The following is a 16,693-nucleotide window of genomic DNA, read 5'->3' as shown; positions in this document are numbered from 1 at the left end:
TGACTAGGTTGACCATATTGTGCAAACCCAGCCCAGGAGTCCTTGGAGAAGAAACTTAGGTTAATATATAGACAGACACGTTCTACACCTGGGACTTCAAGGGCACACACAGCTCATAGGCTGTCCATCCCATTATTAGGGGATAACATATTTCCTATGGAAAAGGTTTCACGTATTGTCTTCAAAATATTTTTTGGTGACACCACGGGGGAGAAAAACCCTGCAGGAGATTTTACCAGTCAAGGTAGACAACCAGGCCAATACAGAAAGGAAGTGGCATGGGGGTCCGTAGCAAAATGCTACAGCATCTGCCTTTATGCAGAAGGTCCTGAGTTCTGCTCTTGGCATCTCCAGTTAAAGGTAGCAGGGTAGGAAATGACCCTGCTACGCAGTGGGAGTTAGACAACCCTGCAGATGTTTTGAACTACAACTCCCATGATACCTTGCTGCTGGTCACACTAGCTAGGACTCATGGAAGTTGAAGTCCAAAACCTAAGGAGAGAATCTGACCATCTATCCCAAGCATTATCAATTCGATGGACCATTATTTTGGACTGAGATCAGGCATCTTCACATCAAGCCATGCGTTTTCTTGTTTGGCAGCACTTCCAGGAGACAAAGATACCTATGGCTCTGTCCACCAGGGGGCACCAAGCCTCCATTTCCACCTCTAAAGGGGCAACCTTGCATGCCTCCCTCCTCAGAGGACCTTGTGCCTTTGCTGCACAAGCTAAAGCTGCAGCCTGCCTCTCATTTAGCTACTCCCCCATTGCATTCCAATCCTAGGAAAGAAATAGACAGAAATATATAGATCAACAGATCAAAAACTAGTTACCTGCTGTTTGATGTACTGCTGTGCTTTCTCCCTGTTTGGAGGCTGGACTTGTACGTCACTCTGGATTGTGCCAATAGGGGTTGGCTGCAGAAGGAGGGAAGAAGGGGGGCAGAATGTTCACCTGACTGGGGAATGATCTGCCACCGATTTAGACAAGTGGCCTTTAAAATATGACCCACACAAGGGTCTTCTAGGGGAACAAATGCCTCTTCCCCCCAAAGAGAGAGTCAAACGTTGCTTAGTCAGGCACGCCGAAACAGATGTCTTGAAATAGCCGGATTATTTGCTTATCCTGTTGTTCTACAATTAAGTGGCCAAGATTGCTAAAAGAAGCAAACATTCCGGTAATACAGAGTAGCAGCCTCAATGTTTGTTCCTTCCCTCGGACGGTGCAGAGCGACTCATAACTGAGAGTTGCAAGAAGCACCAGGATTGTTACATTTCAGAAAACGTGCAACCTTGGCCATTGGCTGAGCTATTCTTATTTACTTTCCAGAGCAATAGGATGGTTCTCAAGAAGTGTTGTGACAATCCACACAATATTCAACCATCTTCCTTGACAGTATTTGAGTGGATTTTTTTTTTAATGCTTATAAATGCCATAGCATCTCTGCTCACTTTCTCCACTGAACAAAAAGGCTTTGGGTGTGTGTATATATGATACTATATTTATCTTTCCCTACCCAGAGACCTCCCTGGCTGCTACTTACTAAAGGCTTCCCAGCCCAGTCGTATTCATAATCAAAGACGTAGCCATTCCGGTCAAACAGGTCCGTGAAAAGTTTCCGCAGATAGTCATAATCTGGCTTTTCAAAGAAGTCCAGACGCCGCACGTAGCGGAGATATGTGGCCATCTCCTCTGCAAAAGAAGAGGGCATAACTACTGTTCAAAACTCAAACAAGGACCTGAAGCAAGAGAAAAAAAAATGCAGATGTGAAGCCCAACAAAATCAAGACTGCAGCAGCAGAGGTACATAGGAGCTAAACTTATGTGGCTGAATTGTGCGTGCAGCTATTACTTTTGTTTATATCCTGCCTTTCTTCCAGGAGCTCTGACAGAAAGAAAGAATTTATTTCTTCAAATGCTGCATGGAACTTGTGGCAGCTGATTCAACCAAAAGTAATCCTGCTCAGGCATAATTCTCAGAGTCTTCTTTAACATTTGGTTGGATGGACAGTATTAGGATCTAAATACAACAGAGCTCTAATACCATTGGAAACAATCATGTCAGTTAGAAAGCTATGGAATGCAATGTCAAATTCTGGGTTGATGATCCATTTGTTTGTTTTCTTGGCTATGAAATGAGATACTGAATGTGTAATCACAAACAACCCCCACCAGAAAGAAAAATGAGAGACGTAGACACATTCAGAGTTCTCTGGAATGCTGAAGAGAAAAAGGACATAAATAGGAAATAAAAGGTGAACATAATCGAAGAGGAGTACAAGATGATCTCCCAAAGAAAAACTAAAATGAGCTGAGGCTTGGGAGAGATACCAAAATACCCAAAATGTCTTGGAGTATGTTATTAAAAAAAGGAAGGGCCAGAAAGAGTAATGGTCCATTGTGAGGAGAAAGTGGTAATATGTTTTGGTGAGAAGGCCAAACTTCTTACCTATTTTGCTACTATCTTTTCCCAGATGGGAAATGGAGCACTAGCTGATCATGGTTATGCCACTGGGGGAAGTAAGGAACAGAAGCTTAGAACAGACAAAGAGGGGGTAAGAATTCAAGTCTAGTGGAGAACTAGTGGGGTGGTCGCAGAATCATTTTCAGACATTTTTGAGAATTCCTGGAGGACTGGTGAGGTCTCACAAGACTGGAGGAGAGGAAATATGATCCCCATGTTTGAAAAGGGAAAGGAGGACCTGGGAAACTACAGAACTGTCAGTTTGATTATCTATACTGGGCACAGTCTTCAAACATATTACCAAGCTGTACACTTGGGAGCACTTGGATAGACATGCTACAATTAACAGGAGTCAACCTGGATTTTTCACAAACAAATCATGTCAGGCAAATCATGTCAGGCCTTATCTCCTTCTTTCACAGAATTATTAGTTTAGTAGATCAAGGGAATGCCGCAGACATAGTATATCTCAGCAAAGCCTCCAACAGAGTGCCTCGTAATATTCTCCTTCACAAAATTTTAAATATGGGCTAAAAAGTACTACTGTTACTTTCTATGGGCTCAGTCGAGGGAAAGTGTCATGGGGTTAGAGTTCTGGGTCCTGTGCATTTCAACGTTTTTATCAATGACTCAGATAACAGAATTGAGGGGGCACTTATAAAGTTTGCAGATGAGACAAAACTGGGAGATTTGATATGATCCAGACAGGCCCAATCAGTGGCTTGAACTGAAGAGAACGTAAGTTAACAAGAGAAAATCAGAAGTTCCGCATGTGGGTAAGAAAAATGTAAAGCCTAAATATAGGATGGGGGGACCTCTGACTTGGCAGCAGTACATGTAAAAGGAATCTAGGTGTCCTTGTCAGCCACAGTTAAACACGCAAGCAGTGTGATGCAGCTGCTAACAAGGCAAAGTCTGTCTTAGGGAACAGCACTGCATTTGGAGTTTCTAGTCATCCGTCAAGACTAATGTTTCCATTATTCAGAGCACCTTCGCTTAGGTAGCCAGAGCATACCACCCACACCCTGAACAGAAGGACTACCAGGAGACGCCGCCAAGTGTTTAATAATAGAAAACATTTTACAAATGCAACGAAAGAGTCTGATGGTGCACGTTTAGGAGCACAAAAAGTTTGCTGACTGTTATTTAGGCATGGAGGAGAAAACCAAGGGAAGCGGAGCAGAACGGAGCAGCTTTCCCCACCAGAGTTCCTCAAATTTGCAGCTGGGACAATGAAAGCCGGCCCAGAATATTTTAGAAGATGTACAGAATTGTGAGCCAAGACAACCTGCGCCGCAACGCTTTACTGCAAACCAAGCTTAATCTAACAATACCCCCTTGATATAAACTGCCTCCTCTCCTTTCGTTTATCTGAATCTCTCTTCTTGGCAGCGAAACCAGACACAGTCACTGCCCTGCTGGCAATCCTTACCGGGGAAGTTTTCACACAGCACTTCGACGGGCGTGGCTCTCTTGGTATCACCAATCTTCTGGTACCGCTCTTTCAGGGTGTCCGCCTAGGAAGAGAAAGCACGGGTGAGAAGAGGGAGCAGAGGAAAGCCAGGTCAGGCTGCGGAAGCCGGGTGTTTCAGAGGAAAAGCCTGCCGAGAAAGACGCAACTGCCCCTCAAGACACTGGATAAATTGCGAGGATCACACAAACGTGCACCAGGCATTTATTTGCCAATACCAACAAAAACGTATTACCGTAATTATGTGCTTTTACTAAGGTGTGTACAGATCAGAAAAACACAGTAGTTGCAAAACCCCATCCCATCAAATTAATTCACAATTTAGCAACCAAACCAGTAAACCAGTGTAAACCAGTAAACTTTGCTGGCTGGGGAATTCTAGAAGTTGAAGTCCACACATCTGAAATGGCCAAGGTTGAGAAACACTGCAGTAAACATATATTAATAGCCCAGGCAAACCAAAGACAAAATTTTTAAAACACCCTGCAGTGCAACCAAGCACCTATAAATTCTTCATTCAAATAAGTCAGGGCTTCATCTAGGAACAGCCAATTAAGGAGAGAAGGCTGGGATAACCAGGCACTACGCTAGCTCATTTGTCAGATTAAAAAGGTCTTTAGACCCCTCTCAAAGGCTATCAAACTTCCACAAGGAGAAAGGAAGGAGGGAATGAATCCCAGAGGCACAGGGCTCGGTCTCTGAAACCAGGAAGCTGGAGGCCGCAGCCCTGAAACATGGAACAAACCCCATCCAGAGGAGTGTGAGGAATAAACAGGACTGTAGAGAGAAATAAGGCCAAAGATTGGGGTATTTGTGACCAAAGGTCTCTAAAGAACAGCACGAGTAAACGGGTTCGTCCCAACTAGGAAGCCAGTGAAGAGCTATGTGATGTAACGAGACACGAGAATAATGTGGAAGGTCCAGAATAGGGAAGAGAGAGAGGAATCAGGAACACCTTCCAGGAGACAACTGCAATAACCTAAAAGAGGCTTGGCCAAGGCCTGCACCAATCAAGCCAGTCTCTTCCAGTGAAAATCTGCCGTGGCCCTCGCCCTCTGGAATGAGCTACCCCCAGAGATAAGGCAAGCCCCCACTCTCCTGGCCTTCCGAAAGGAGCTCAAGACATGGCTGTGCCACCTCGCTGGGGGTGGGAGGGGGGATAGTTCGTCATGGGGATGGCTGGCACCTCGATGCAGCTCGGGGAATGTTATCAAGACTGCAATCTCACCATGTTGAGTTTTAGATCTCATATTTTATATTTTAGAGTTTTTAGTATATTGGCATATGTATATTTTATCAAGTATCTCTTTTAATCGATATTTAATTTACCGTTTTAAATTCGCTTGTAAACCGCCCAGAGTCATTGTTGAGATGGGCGGTGGACAAATGCGATAAACAAATAAATAAAATCCCTGGATTCAGCAAATAGTCAGCAAATGAAAACGAGTGATTCTCGCTGTAAGAGCAATGAACAGGCACAAAGTCATCGTTCCAGACCCTGAGCTGCAAGTGGAAGCGACTGGGGCGATCCAGAAGCCCTAGACACAAGAAAACATAACATACCTTTGTATGTTACAAAGGTACAGTCTTCGCTGCTCTCTGTTTTGCATGCGTCTTAATGGCTTGGGTGATGTCAAGCCAGCTGCATGGAGATGAACCTGTGGACAACTAGCACTTGCAACTGATTTCAGTCTGTGGCATAGGGACCCGCCCAACACACAAGCAAGTCTTGGGCCTGTTCTACAACCACACCACAAGGAGAAAACCGTTAAGGGAGCAGAGGTCTAGGAACCTCTGCTTGTTCTTTAAAAAGGGAATCATAAATATGTCTAAGTTCCTAGCTTCCAAGAGGCTACCCAGATAAGATGGAAAACATACAATATTCAGAGAGTAAGATCCCTACAGTAGCAAAAGGGAAAATATGCAAATGCTTGAACATGCTTGGTACAAATTTGCATATTTTACCATAGAGACAGGACTCACCTTGAGGCCTTGCCAGGGCAGACTTCCCCGGAGGAAGTACATGAACATGTGACCAAGTGCTTCTAGGTCATCTCTTCGGCTTTGTTCTGCACAGAAGATGACAAAAAAATATGGATGAATCAAGAGCATTCTCTCAATTATACTGCTTTTTTTTAAAATGCTTCTGACTGGGTCTGCATACTGCAAACCACTGCAAGCTGGAAGATGATTTGGTTTAGTGTACTGTATGAACCCAGCATTTGTTAACCATGGTTTAGTGCTTATTCTACAGTGTGAACCCCACCATTTATGACTTACTCAATAAAGCACAGAATGGAGAACATGGGTTACTACAGTATGTGAATCCAGCTAGGATCCCCAGTGTGGTAGACCAATTCACACATGACTCAATCCTGTGTCACTCCTCTGTGTACAATAATCACCAGGATAAAAAAGTAACTTATAAAAGTTCATTGCATCTTTATCACCACCACCACCACAGCTCCGCTGAATTAAATACAAGAATCCATCCAGATATTTGCTTCTGACAATAGGTAACAAAGCCATTCTAGGAATCCCCCAAATAAGGCCTTTTCAACAGCTCCACTTCAGCTTGTCTCTTGATGTGGAATTCAGAGAGAATGCCCTGGCCTGGGGGTTCCACAGCCATGATCACAAATAGCCTAAGCTACATTCACAAAACATAGTCATATTATGGTTTCCTTGTTTATGTCTTCGCTTGCTGTGTAAACCTAGCAAACTGTGAGTTATTCAATGAACCATGTAATTAAACAACTTGAGGTTTAGGATGTTATTATTAGACCTTAGTGCACATTTTGTAGCACTGAGTCCTGTAAAGCCTGTATTGTATCCAGCAAAGACTTTGCACTAGTTGTAAATATTTCTACTTATGCTGGGCAGAACACTTCCACTGTGACACCCACGCCCACCCCTACCTTCTGTGATCCCCCCGAAACTGTTATTGGGGTTAGTGGACTCTCTCAAAGCATGTGCAAAACTGCAGGGAGAGTTGCAGTAAGCAGAGAAGTGAGAAATCGGTGAAAATGTAGTGCCAGTTCTTGTGTAAGCAAGGATTTTCCTCTAGTGCAAAGCCAGCTTTTACTCCACAATGATTCCACAGGAAATTTTGAATCTACCTGGTATTAGTTTCACAGAGAAAGCCTGGTTCATACATTTGCTAAGTCATGCAGTACTTTCATTTTACCTGCAGAGACACTTTCTCCTCTCTATGCACAGTACAATCCATATCTCATTTATTCAAGCCCAAACAGAAAGGCGGAAAAAACTGTGATGAGACATGAGGCACTTTTCAATTATTATAAAAATCCCAAACTGGGAAGCAGAAGATATGAACCAGACGTGTATTTTGTGATCCATCAAAATATGAGCTTTTATGCTCCAAGCCACTTCCAAAAATATTGCCAAGAAAACTGCAGGGACTGGACCAGACAGTCGCCAGGAGTTCAGTGACTCAAAGGCGTGTGTGCACACACGTACACACAGCAGCTAGTTAGGGAAAGCAGCTTTAAGCTGTAACTTTTTGTTAAAACGAGATTTACAAGAACCCCGCCCCCACAGACATATCCTCAATCCCCACTCTCCCCCTCCCTGGAAACGTGTCAAGGTCTTCACCTTTCCCCAGGTGGGTATTGATGCTCATGTACCGCGCCGTCCCTGTCAGGCTCTTGTGCTCTCGGTAAGGGATATGCTTTTTGGTCTCCGGGTCAATGTACTCTTTGGCTAGGCCAAAGTCAATTATGTGGATGGTGTGCTGGCGCTTGCTTCCGGGCCGCCCCACCAGGAAGTTTTCTGGCTTTACGTCTCTGTAGATCAGGCTTTTGGTGTGAACATACTCCATCCGGGTAATCTGGGCAAGAAGAGAAGCCAGGGAGGGAACTCTGATCAGAATGGGGTAGAAGCTTGACCAAAACGTCCAACGTCAGAAGTCCTCTTCCTAGAACTTTTAACAGCAAGATGTCTTCATCCAGCCTGGTAAACCTACCTACAAAAATTACCACTCTCTAATTTTTTGAGATTAACCTTTCTCCAAGCTCAGTAAGGAAACAAAGGCACTCTGCAGGTTAAGGAGAAAATTAGCTTTTACTGTGTTTTTGTGCTGACTGGCAGGAAAGGGGGTTTTCTCCTCTACAAGTAGCACATCAGCCAAGAAGGCTAATGAAGGAAGAATTGAGCAACACACCGCCTTGGCAGCTGTTCCTTAACCCAGAGAATTCCAGGTTACTGGAATGCTTTAATTGAGCAGAAGGTTGACTGGATCTAAGTCTTTATGGTTGAATGAAGGCAGTAGCAAGGAATGCAAGTCTCTATAGAATGGATACTCACCAGTTGGATGGCAATCATGAGGACTGTCTTGAGTGTGAATGTCCGGTCACACAGGTCAAAGAGGTCTTCTAGGCTCGGGCCCAGCAGCTCCAAGACCATGGCGTTGTACTTTCCACATGGGCCGAAGTAGTAGACCTGAGGGATTCCTTCTGGAAAGGATGGAAAAGAAAGTGGTATGGGTGCAGAGGGGTGGTTGAGAGAGGTGAATATTTCTAGATTATGAAGCCACAAAGGCAAGGAGCCTATGATACGCCACATGCAGGAATACAGATGGATAGCACTATAACAGAGGGTTGAAATGTCACACTCACTGGCCCCAGGGCAAACAGTTATGTTACTCCAGGTAGCAACCGTGGAACTCCATTTTTTTTTAATCTGAAATCTTGTAAGATTCCCAAACTTCCAGATGTTTTCGTTCCTGTCAGCACTAGCCCATGGCATTTGGGAATTATAATCCCAAAAGGCATCAAGTTACCTAAAGTTTAGCCTTCCTTAAGTCTAGCTCGACTCCTGGTTACTATCAGAACAAGTCCATAATGGGTTTTGGGGGCAATAATACAGAAGTGGGTTTGCTACTGCCTTGTTCCATGGCACAGAATGCTGTGGGCAGAAAAGTGAATGAGGGGAGACACAATGGAATACATCAGAGAAGGGCCCAGCTGGTTGGTAAGTAGCTCAAGCATAAGCATTCTGCAGGGCAACACAGCTCCTTTTGAAGTCCTTATAATCCTTGGGGAGAGAAAATCAAAAAGCCTTCTTTAAACGTGTGCCCCAGCATTTCCTTTGTATTGTATTTTTAACAGATGAAATTTTAAAATATTATTCACACATAAGTTGAGTCCACAGAAGTTTAAAAAAATGTAACACATAGCAAAATCTTTCAACACCTGCAGCAGGATCAATACACAAACAAAAATTCATGATTACTGAGGTGAGGTTTTTATTAAACAATAACAGCCTAAGGAAAAAAAAGAGCTTCAGAAGTAAGAATGATTAGGACAGTGAGGACAGGAGAGAGATTAGTAATAAGATAATCAATGTTAACAAGGCTTATTAAGAAAGCATGTTCCAAGCACTAAGCTTCTTACAATCACTCTTAAAACAAAGCAACAATTCCTCTGCACTCATGAGGACAAGAAAACCAAAAGAACTTTTTTTTTAAAAAGTCCTCTGGGTAGTTCTACCTCTTTTACTCACCTGCGTTGCCAAGCTGTTTGTAGAATCGGTACTCCAAGTGCAGCTGAGGAGCCCTGGATTTGATAGGTTCCTAGAAAAAAAGAAAAGTTACAAATGCTGTTGCCATTCCTGTTAATGAAACAAGAGGTAATGACAAAGAAACGGGAAATGTGAGGCAGTGACTGTGAATGGAGGGAAACCAAGGCTGACTGAACGCAATGGGACTTGCATCTTACTTGGTGTTGGGGAGGACCATTCAGGTAATCTAGCCAACTCTATGCTCAGTGTGGGAATCATTAAAAGCCCACCAGTTAGAGCAACCTTCCTTAGCCTGACTGTCCAATTGTGTTGCAACCACAACTCCCAGGATTTTTTCCAAAAAAACAAAATGGCAATGCCAGCTAGGCACTTGGGGACATGGAATCCCAGCACTTCTGGAAAGAATGTAGTTAGGGAAGACTGTATTAAAGAAGGGGGGACAAATTGTTAGGGATGGCTGTGATAGCAAAACAGAAGAACTAGCCAAGTTCTAACTCCTTCCAGTAATTATGGGGGGAAATACCGACACACCACCAATTTTAGAAGCACAGTCACATGAGTAAGTCTCAGCAAGAACAGGCTGGAGCCTTGTGGTACTTGAAAAGCTAGGAGAATCATTATGGGCCAAACGCTTGTGGGATTTTCATCAAGCCACTGAGCGCAAGGCTCCCAAACCTTTCACTGCTATCAGCCTTTGAGGTGCCACTACATGGTTTCATTTTTTTCAAAGGGCAAGTTCACATGCATCGATCAATATTTTACACTGACTTAAAACCGGCATTCCGTGAGTCATGCTGGCCACATGACCCGGAAGTGTCTACGGACAATGCCGGCTCCAAGGCTTAGAAACGGAGATGAGCACTGCCCCCTAGAGTCGGACTCGACTGAACTTTACGTCAAGGGAAACCTTTACCTTTTTAAAACCAAAGTGACAATGATTGTGTAAAGTTTCTCACTTTCTTGGGAGAAACTGTTCTCTCTCTAACAGAATCACTTGAGATCGCCTGCTAATCCAAACAGACAACACTAAGCATGATGGAGATCAACAGTGTGACTATAAGACAGACAGATTTAGATCCACAGACCAATAACAGGCCACGTGCCTGGCATACAGGAGGATCTAGGTACATTCATTTAAAAGGAGCAACTACTTCAGACCTCTCACCAGTCAGAAGAGACAGGACTGATGTGCTAAACTAATTCAACAGACTGGCTTTGCATGAGGCAAGTAATAAAACCAGTCTGCACTTAGCAAACCAAAATTCAGAACCAAGAAAAAAAACCAAAGGTGAGTGAAGAAAGGAGAACGTAACACTGCCTTCTCTAACGTCGTGTCCTCCAGATAGGAATGGATTCTAACTCCTAGAATTCCACATGGTGGCTGTAGAGTTCTGGGGGTTCCTGTTTCAAAATGTATGGTGGGCACTAGGTTGGAGAAGGCTGTAATAAAACATGTATGTCCTGGGCATATGGGGCCATTAGCGAAATGATGGGAAACTCCAGGACCCCAAAACTCAGGGAAATAAGCTGGTTGTTTTGGATGCTGAGAACTAGATTCAAATCACTCTTTAGCCCCTAATGCAAGTCATGACATTTGGCTTCTACTGATTTACAGGACTGCAATGAGGATAACAGCTGTACAGAATTATTGAGAACAGGGGTCTTCACACTCTTTAAAGCTGTGGAACCGTTAGTTCAAAAAAAAATTATTAGAATCCATCTGCAAAATGGTGCCATGGTGTTTTTTCATGGGAGAACAAGCCCCAACCTTTTCGCTGTACTGTTGGCTGTGTTTGAACGTTTTTGTTTTGTTTGGTCCTTGGTCTCTAATGGAAACTCATCGAGTTCTCAGAGAACGCTAGGTTTGACAAACCCTGATTTAGAGAACAAGGTATACATGAGATCTAAGTAAAACGGGATTTTACACAATCTCTGGATTATTTCAGTAGTTTACAGGGCAATACAATCACTTCTCCATCTCCTCCAACAACCTGGAAACATCAAATCAGTCGTATGGGTCTACTTCAGTGTTTTTCAAACTTGGCAACTTTAAGATGTGTGGACTTCAACTCCCAGAATTCCCCAGCCAGCAGGCTGGCTGGGGGAATTCTGGGAGTTGAAGTCCACACATCTTAAAGTTGCCAAGTTTGAAAAGCACTGATCTAATTTATTAGAAATTAGTGGGTAGGAAGAAAAGGAGCAGTTTCAAAACCTGACAACAGTATGCACTAGAAGTAAGCTTACCAACTTGATTGCTACATATTCATTTGTGTAGAGGTTCTTCCCTGTAAAAGAAGGAGGAGAATTGAGACAAGGAGGGAGAGAAAAACAAACATTTCCCATTTAGGATCATTGCACTGAGAGATCACACAGGAGAGTTTTGTGCAGAAAATAGGCTGACAATACTGACTTCTAATTTAGGAGCATACTGGTGGATTGAAAAAGTAATGAACACAGAGCCTACTCATTGAAGGACAACTCACGGACCACAAGACAAGATTTAAACAGACATCTCCTGCATGAATTAGAGCAGTGTTTCTCAACCTTGGCAACTTGCAGATAAGTGGACTTCAACTCCCAGAATTCCCCAGCCAGCAAGGCTGGCTGGGGAATTCTGGGAGTTGAAGTCCACACAGCTTAAAGTTGCTAAGGTTGAGAAACACTGATCTAGAGACAACCAGAATGCAGTGAGTGTCCCCCCTTGGTTGATGGAAAGTAAAAACTCTCAAAGATGAAAAACAACAGTGTGCTTTTTCAGGTAAGAATATAGAAGGGGGTTGCCACTGTCTTTCTCAGGAACAGTTTTTCAATTGCCCAGTCTAGCCTACAGCCCGGCCCCGGAATTTCCCTGGAGTGTCCCTTCAAAGTACAAAATTAGTCTGACCTTGCTTAGCTTTCAAGATCAGTAAAGACTGGCTAGGGCTGCCCCTTGTTGCAAAACTCCAATGAAAAGAACCTAAAATAGATGGTAAAAAGGACCTTTCTCTTTCTGAGATTCCAGAGACAGGAAATGTCAACCAAATGAAGTCACACACGGCTTTCAGAACTGATAACCTGAACATGATTCTCTGTTTATTAGCCATTTAAGTGTCATCTCCCTTTTTCACCCAAAAAGGAATATCACATCCTTTTATTTCCACATTCACAGCTAAAGGGTAATGCAATTAAAAACATAAAATAAAATACAGGTAGTCCTCGTTTAATAACCATTCATTTAGTGATGCTTTGGACTTACAACTGTGCTGAAAAACCAACTTGTGACCAGTCCTCACATGACCATCACTGCATCCCCTCCCGGTCACATGATCATTATTTGGGCACTTGGCAACTGGTTTGCATTTATGACCATCACAGCGTCCCGTGGTGATTGTCATTTTCGACCTTCCCAGTCAGCTTCTGGCAAGCAAAATCAATGGGAAACCATGTGATTTGCTTAATGACCACATGGTTCACTTAATGCCTGCAGTAATTTACTCAATGACCGCTGCAAAAAAGGTCATATAATTGGGTTGGATTTGTTTAATGACCGCTTTGCTCAGCAACCGAAATTCTGGCCCCAGTTGTGGTCGCTAAGTGAGGACTACCTGTATGGCAGCAGAGGCAAAGGACCTGCTTCGGAGAGAGAAAGAAAGACTGTAGATCAGGGCTGTGTAACACGTAGCCTGCCACATTTTTTAAAAACTCAATTCACTGTTGCCATACATTGCTGCTGCCAGGAAGGCTCTGCCGCCACTGTCCTGCAAGACACACCTCCAAGCCTCACCAATGCCGCCAGGTCCATCACTGCTGCCACTCCGCTAGCCACCGAACCACCGACCGGCACACCAGCTATTCCTCTGTGGCCCGCAATTATTTTTAATGTTAAAGTTGCGCAGCTCTGCTGTAGACAGAAACGGGGCTGGAAGGGACCATTTATGAATGCAGCCATCCTAGCTAAAGAACGTCCCCCCGTGTGATTGTCCATCCTGTCTGAACACATTTAGAGAAGTCACACTCAGCACTACCCGTGGTAGATGATTCCTCTCAGCATACAGAGTTTTTCCTACTGGAATCCTGTAACTTCCTACAGGATTAACTTCCTATAACTCAGGCCAGTGCTTCTCAACCTTGGCAACTTGAAGATGTGTGGACTTCCTCCCAGAATCACCTTTGATTCCAAGGTCCCTTTTTCATGTATTACTACTAGGCCAGGTATCCTCCCATCTTTCACCTGTGTATTTGACTTCTTGCTCAAAACAAAAAGTGGTGCATTTGTCTCTTTTAAATTTCTATGTTATTTCCAGTCCTTTCTCTTCTCTTCTTTTTTCTAGACTGTTAACCATCCTGCTCAGTTTTATATCACCTACAAATTTAATAAGCATTTCCTCCACACTTCTTCATCCAAGTCATTCATAAAAAAAGAAAAAACACTGAAGAGTACAGGTAGTCCTCATTTAGCAACCACAACTGGGAATAACTTGGTCGTTAAGCAAAGCAGTCACTAAGTGAAACCGCAACTGTGCTTACGATCTTACTTCGGCTTTTCTTTGCTTGCAAAGGTCATAAATGTGGGGATTGGTTGCAAAGTTACTTTTTCATCACCTTTGTAACTGCGAATGGTTGCTAAACAAGTCAGTCACTAAACAAGAGCTACCTGTATAGGGCTTAGGAGTGAACACTGTGGCAATCTGCTGAATACCCCACTCTAGTCTGAAGTGGAACTATTAATTTCAGTATAATTTTCAAACCAGCTATTAATTTAATAGGCATGTTATTCAGCTGATACTTCATTAGCTTGCTGATCAGAATATCATGGGGAACTTTTTCACATGCCTCACTTAAATCAAGATATATTATGTCCACAGCTTTCCCACACTTTACTACAAAAGACAGCCAATCAAAAAATGATGTCAGCTAGCAAGACTTGTTCTTGATAAATTCATGGTAATGTACTGTAGTTTCCCGTTCCATTTATTTTGTACTTCATTCATTCTCTGAGATTTCTCCAGCCAAACCACCAGCAAATTCCTTCAATACCCTGGGATGCAATCCATCTGGGCCTGGAAATTTCAACTCATTCAATTGAGTTATATTCCCTGTTTCTATCAAAATAGAATCCTGCTCCCTCAAACAGCTCTTTATAAACATCCCATGGAATGCATACCCTCTTCTCAGAGTAGACTAGACTAAACTGGGAGTTGAGTAGTTGGCCTTTTCTATGCTGTTTCTTACCCTTTTCTTTCACCACTGAGCAGTTGGTATACTGTTTCTCTTCCTTTTATTTTGGACATACTCACACAAACCCTTGTTACTCCTTTTAGCATCCTGCAGCTCATCCTGCAGCTTTAGTCTTTCTGACACTAACACAACCAATTCTGGTCTATCTCTGTATGCTCTTCCTGGGTCACCTGTCCTTTTCCAACCTCCCACAGATACACTTTTTGATTCTCAGATATTCATTAAGCTCGTTAAGATAAACCAGCTTCTTCTGCTGTTGGAACTGTTTGCAATTTTACTTTTAGTGCCTCCTTCTTTATGAATGCTTCCCCATCTTTGGTTCTTTTTCCCCAACAGCTTCATCTGTCATGGCCAGCTCAGACTCAGATGAGGAGACCGACAACGAGCAGCCAGTTCCCGAGTTTCTGGACAAACTGCTGCCCAAGGAGCTGCAGGAACAGGAGGTGAGGCTGTCCTGTAACCAGCAGGCACAGCTGCCACTAGCCTTGAAGACGGGGCGTCTGAGCTGCCACCCCCTCCCGGTGCAAGGGCTGGCTGTGCGGAGAGGAGAGCAAAGGCACCCTACAAGGCTCCTCGCTCATCCAAGTGAGCAACCCTGGGGCTGCTTCCATTTAAGAAGAGCAGCGAGTTCAAGCTGTTCGTTTATTCAGACTCCGTGTGCCTTGACTCCCGATTTGAAACCTCGTGACTCTGACTCTGGGCCTGGACCAGCTGACGAACCGTCTACATTTGGACTCTTGGACTTCGCTTGACCACTCTTGTGGCTGCTGTTTTGGACTGGAGCTCTTTTAAGGCAGGCTTGCTGAACTTTCGGGGACTTGTTTCTCTACTATGTGCAGGTGTGCATTTGCACTCACATTTCCTTTATTTACTTCACAAAACTTGTAAGTTTGCAACCACCTTTCTGTCTGCTTGGCCTGGGACAGGACATCATCTTTTCATTGCTCTGGATTCTGCTTTCTTGAGGTTCAAGATATAGTTTCCGCTCTACACAGCTTTAGTTTCTCTTAAAAATCATAAATTCCATCCTTCCATGGTCACTTCCCCCCAAAATTGCTGCCACTTCCACTTTGTCTACTAAGTCTTTCATATTGGTTAGTACAAAATTATTGGTTAATATCTACTTCCCCCCAAATTAGATTAGAATCCTCATTACTGGCTTTCCAAAAAGCATTAAAGACAGAGGCCAGGCCTCTGGGGAATGAATGGTCACCGTTACACTTAAGGTTTAATGGCTGTTTGTGTTTTTAATCAGCTTTTACATTATTACTCTGTTTTTATGCTGTAAAATGCCAGAATATTTTTTTTTAAAATCTGGCATTACATAAACATATAGAAGGGGAGATGGTGCCAATGCGCTCACAAACATAATAAGTAAACAAACAGAATAGCTGACTTTTTCTTGCCTTCCTCTACTCTTTGGATGAGGAAGCTGTCAGCAAGACATCAGGAATTTTCTGAAAGGCTCACAAAAAAGAGCCAGTTTGACCTAGTGGTTAAGGTGCTGGACTAGAAACCAGGAGTCTGTGAGTTCTAGTCCTGCCTTAGGCATGAAAGCCGGCTGGGTGACTTTGGGCCAGTCACTCTCTCTCAGCCCAGACCACCTCACAGGGTTGTTGTTGTGGGGAAAATAGGAGGAGGAAGGAGTATTAGCTATGTTTGCTGCCTTGAGTTATTTATAAAAATAAAGGCAGGATAACAAATAATTTTTTTAAAAAGGGTGGCAGAATATCTTTGACCATGTTGGCCTTTCAGGAGGCCTTAAAAGCCTGGATCTTCCCTCTAGCTTTAGAGACAGGATGCTAGTGGAGCCTGGCTATGTGGTTTGCTCTGCATTGTTAAGGAATTAATTATTTTTACCTGCTGTCTTGCATTACTCTTTTCACTGGTCTAAATGCTTTTGTTTTATGCTTGGTTAGCCTCCCTGAGTTATTGGATTAAGGATGGGCTGCCATATACAATTTGAAAAAACAAACAAACAAACAAACGAGCCTCCCA

The 16,693-nt window shown here is 43.4% G+C and overlaps 1 protein-coding gene across 2 annotated transcripts in view; it reads right to left on the bottom strand.

Moving 5' to 3' along the window:
- The window catches only part of CSNK1G2 (casein kinase 1 gamma 2), a 68,735-nt gene that overhangs the window by 11,316 nt on the left and 40,726 nt on the right, over positions 1–16,693 (bottom strand). For both annotated transcript variants that reach the window (XM_063290771.1, XM_063290770.1), the window contains 8 exons: positions 11,723–11,763; positions 9,461–9,530; positions 8,264–8,412; positions 7,553–7,787; positions 5,921–6,006; positions 3,899–3,983; positions 1,546–1,694; positions 836–919 (listed from right to left, as the gene is read on the bottom strand). In XM_063290771.1, coding sequence (XP_063146841.1) covers positions 836–919; positions 1,546–1,694; positions 3,899–3,983; positions 5,921–6,006; positions 7,553–7,787; positions 8,264–8,412; positions 9,461–9,530; positions 11,723–11,763 — 899 coding nt within the window. The remainder of the gene's footprint in view (positions 1–835; positions 920–1,545; positions 1,695–3,898; positions 3,984–5,920; positions 6,007–7,552; positions 7,788–8,263; positions 8,413–9,460; positions 9,531–11,722; positions 11,764–16,693) is intronic.

Source organism: Candoia aspera, chromosome 1 (genome assembly GCF_035149785.1).
Source record: "Candoia aspera isolate rCanAsp1 chromosome 1, rCanAsp1.hap2, whole genome shotgun sequence".
In the NCBI taxonomy this organism is placed as follows: Eukaryota; Metazoa; Chordata; class Lepidosauria; order Squamata; family Boidae; genus Candoia; species Candoia aspera.
Note: the sequence above shows the minus strand (reverse complement) of the source record. Positions and strands in the feature narration are given on the sequence as shown.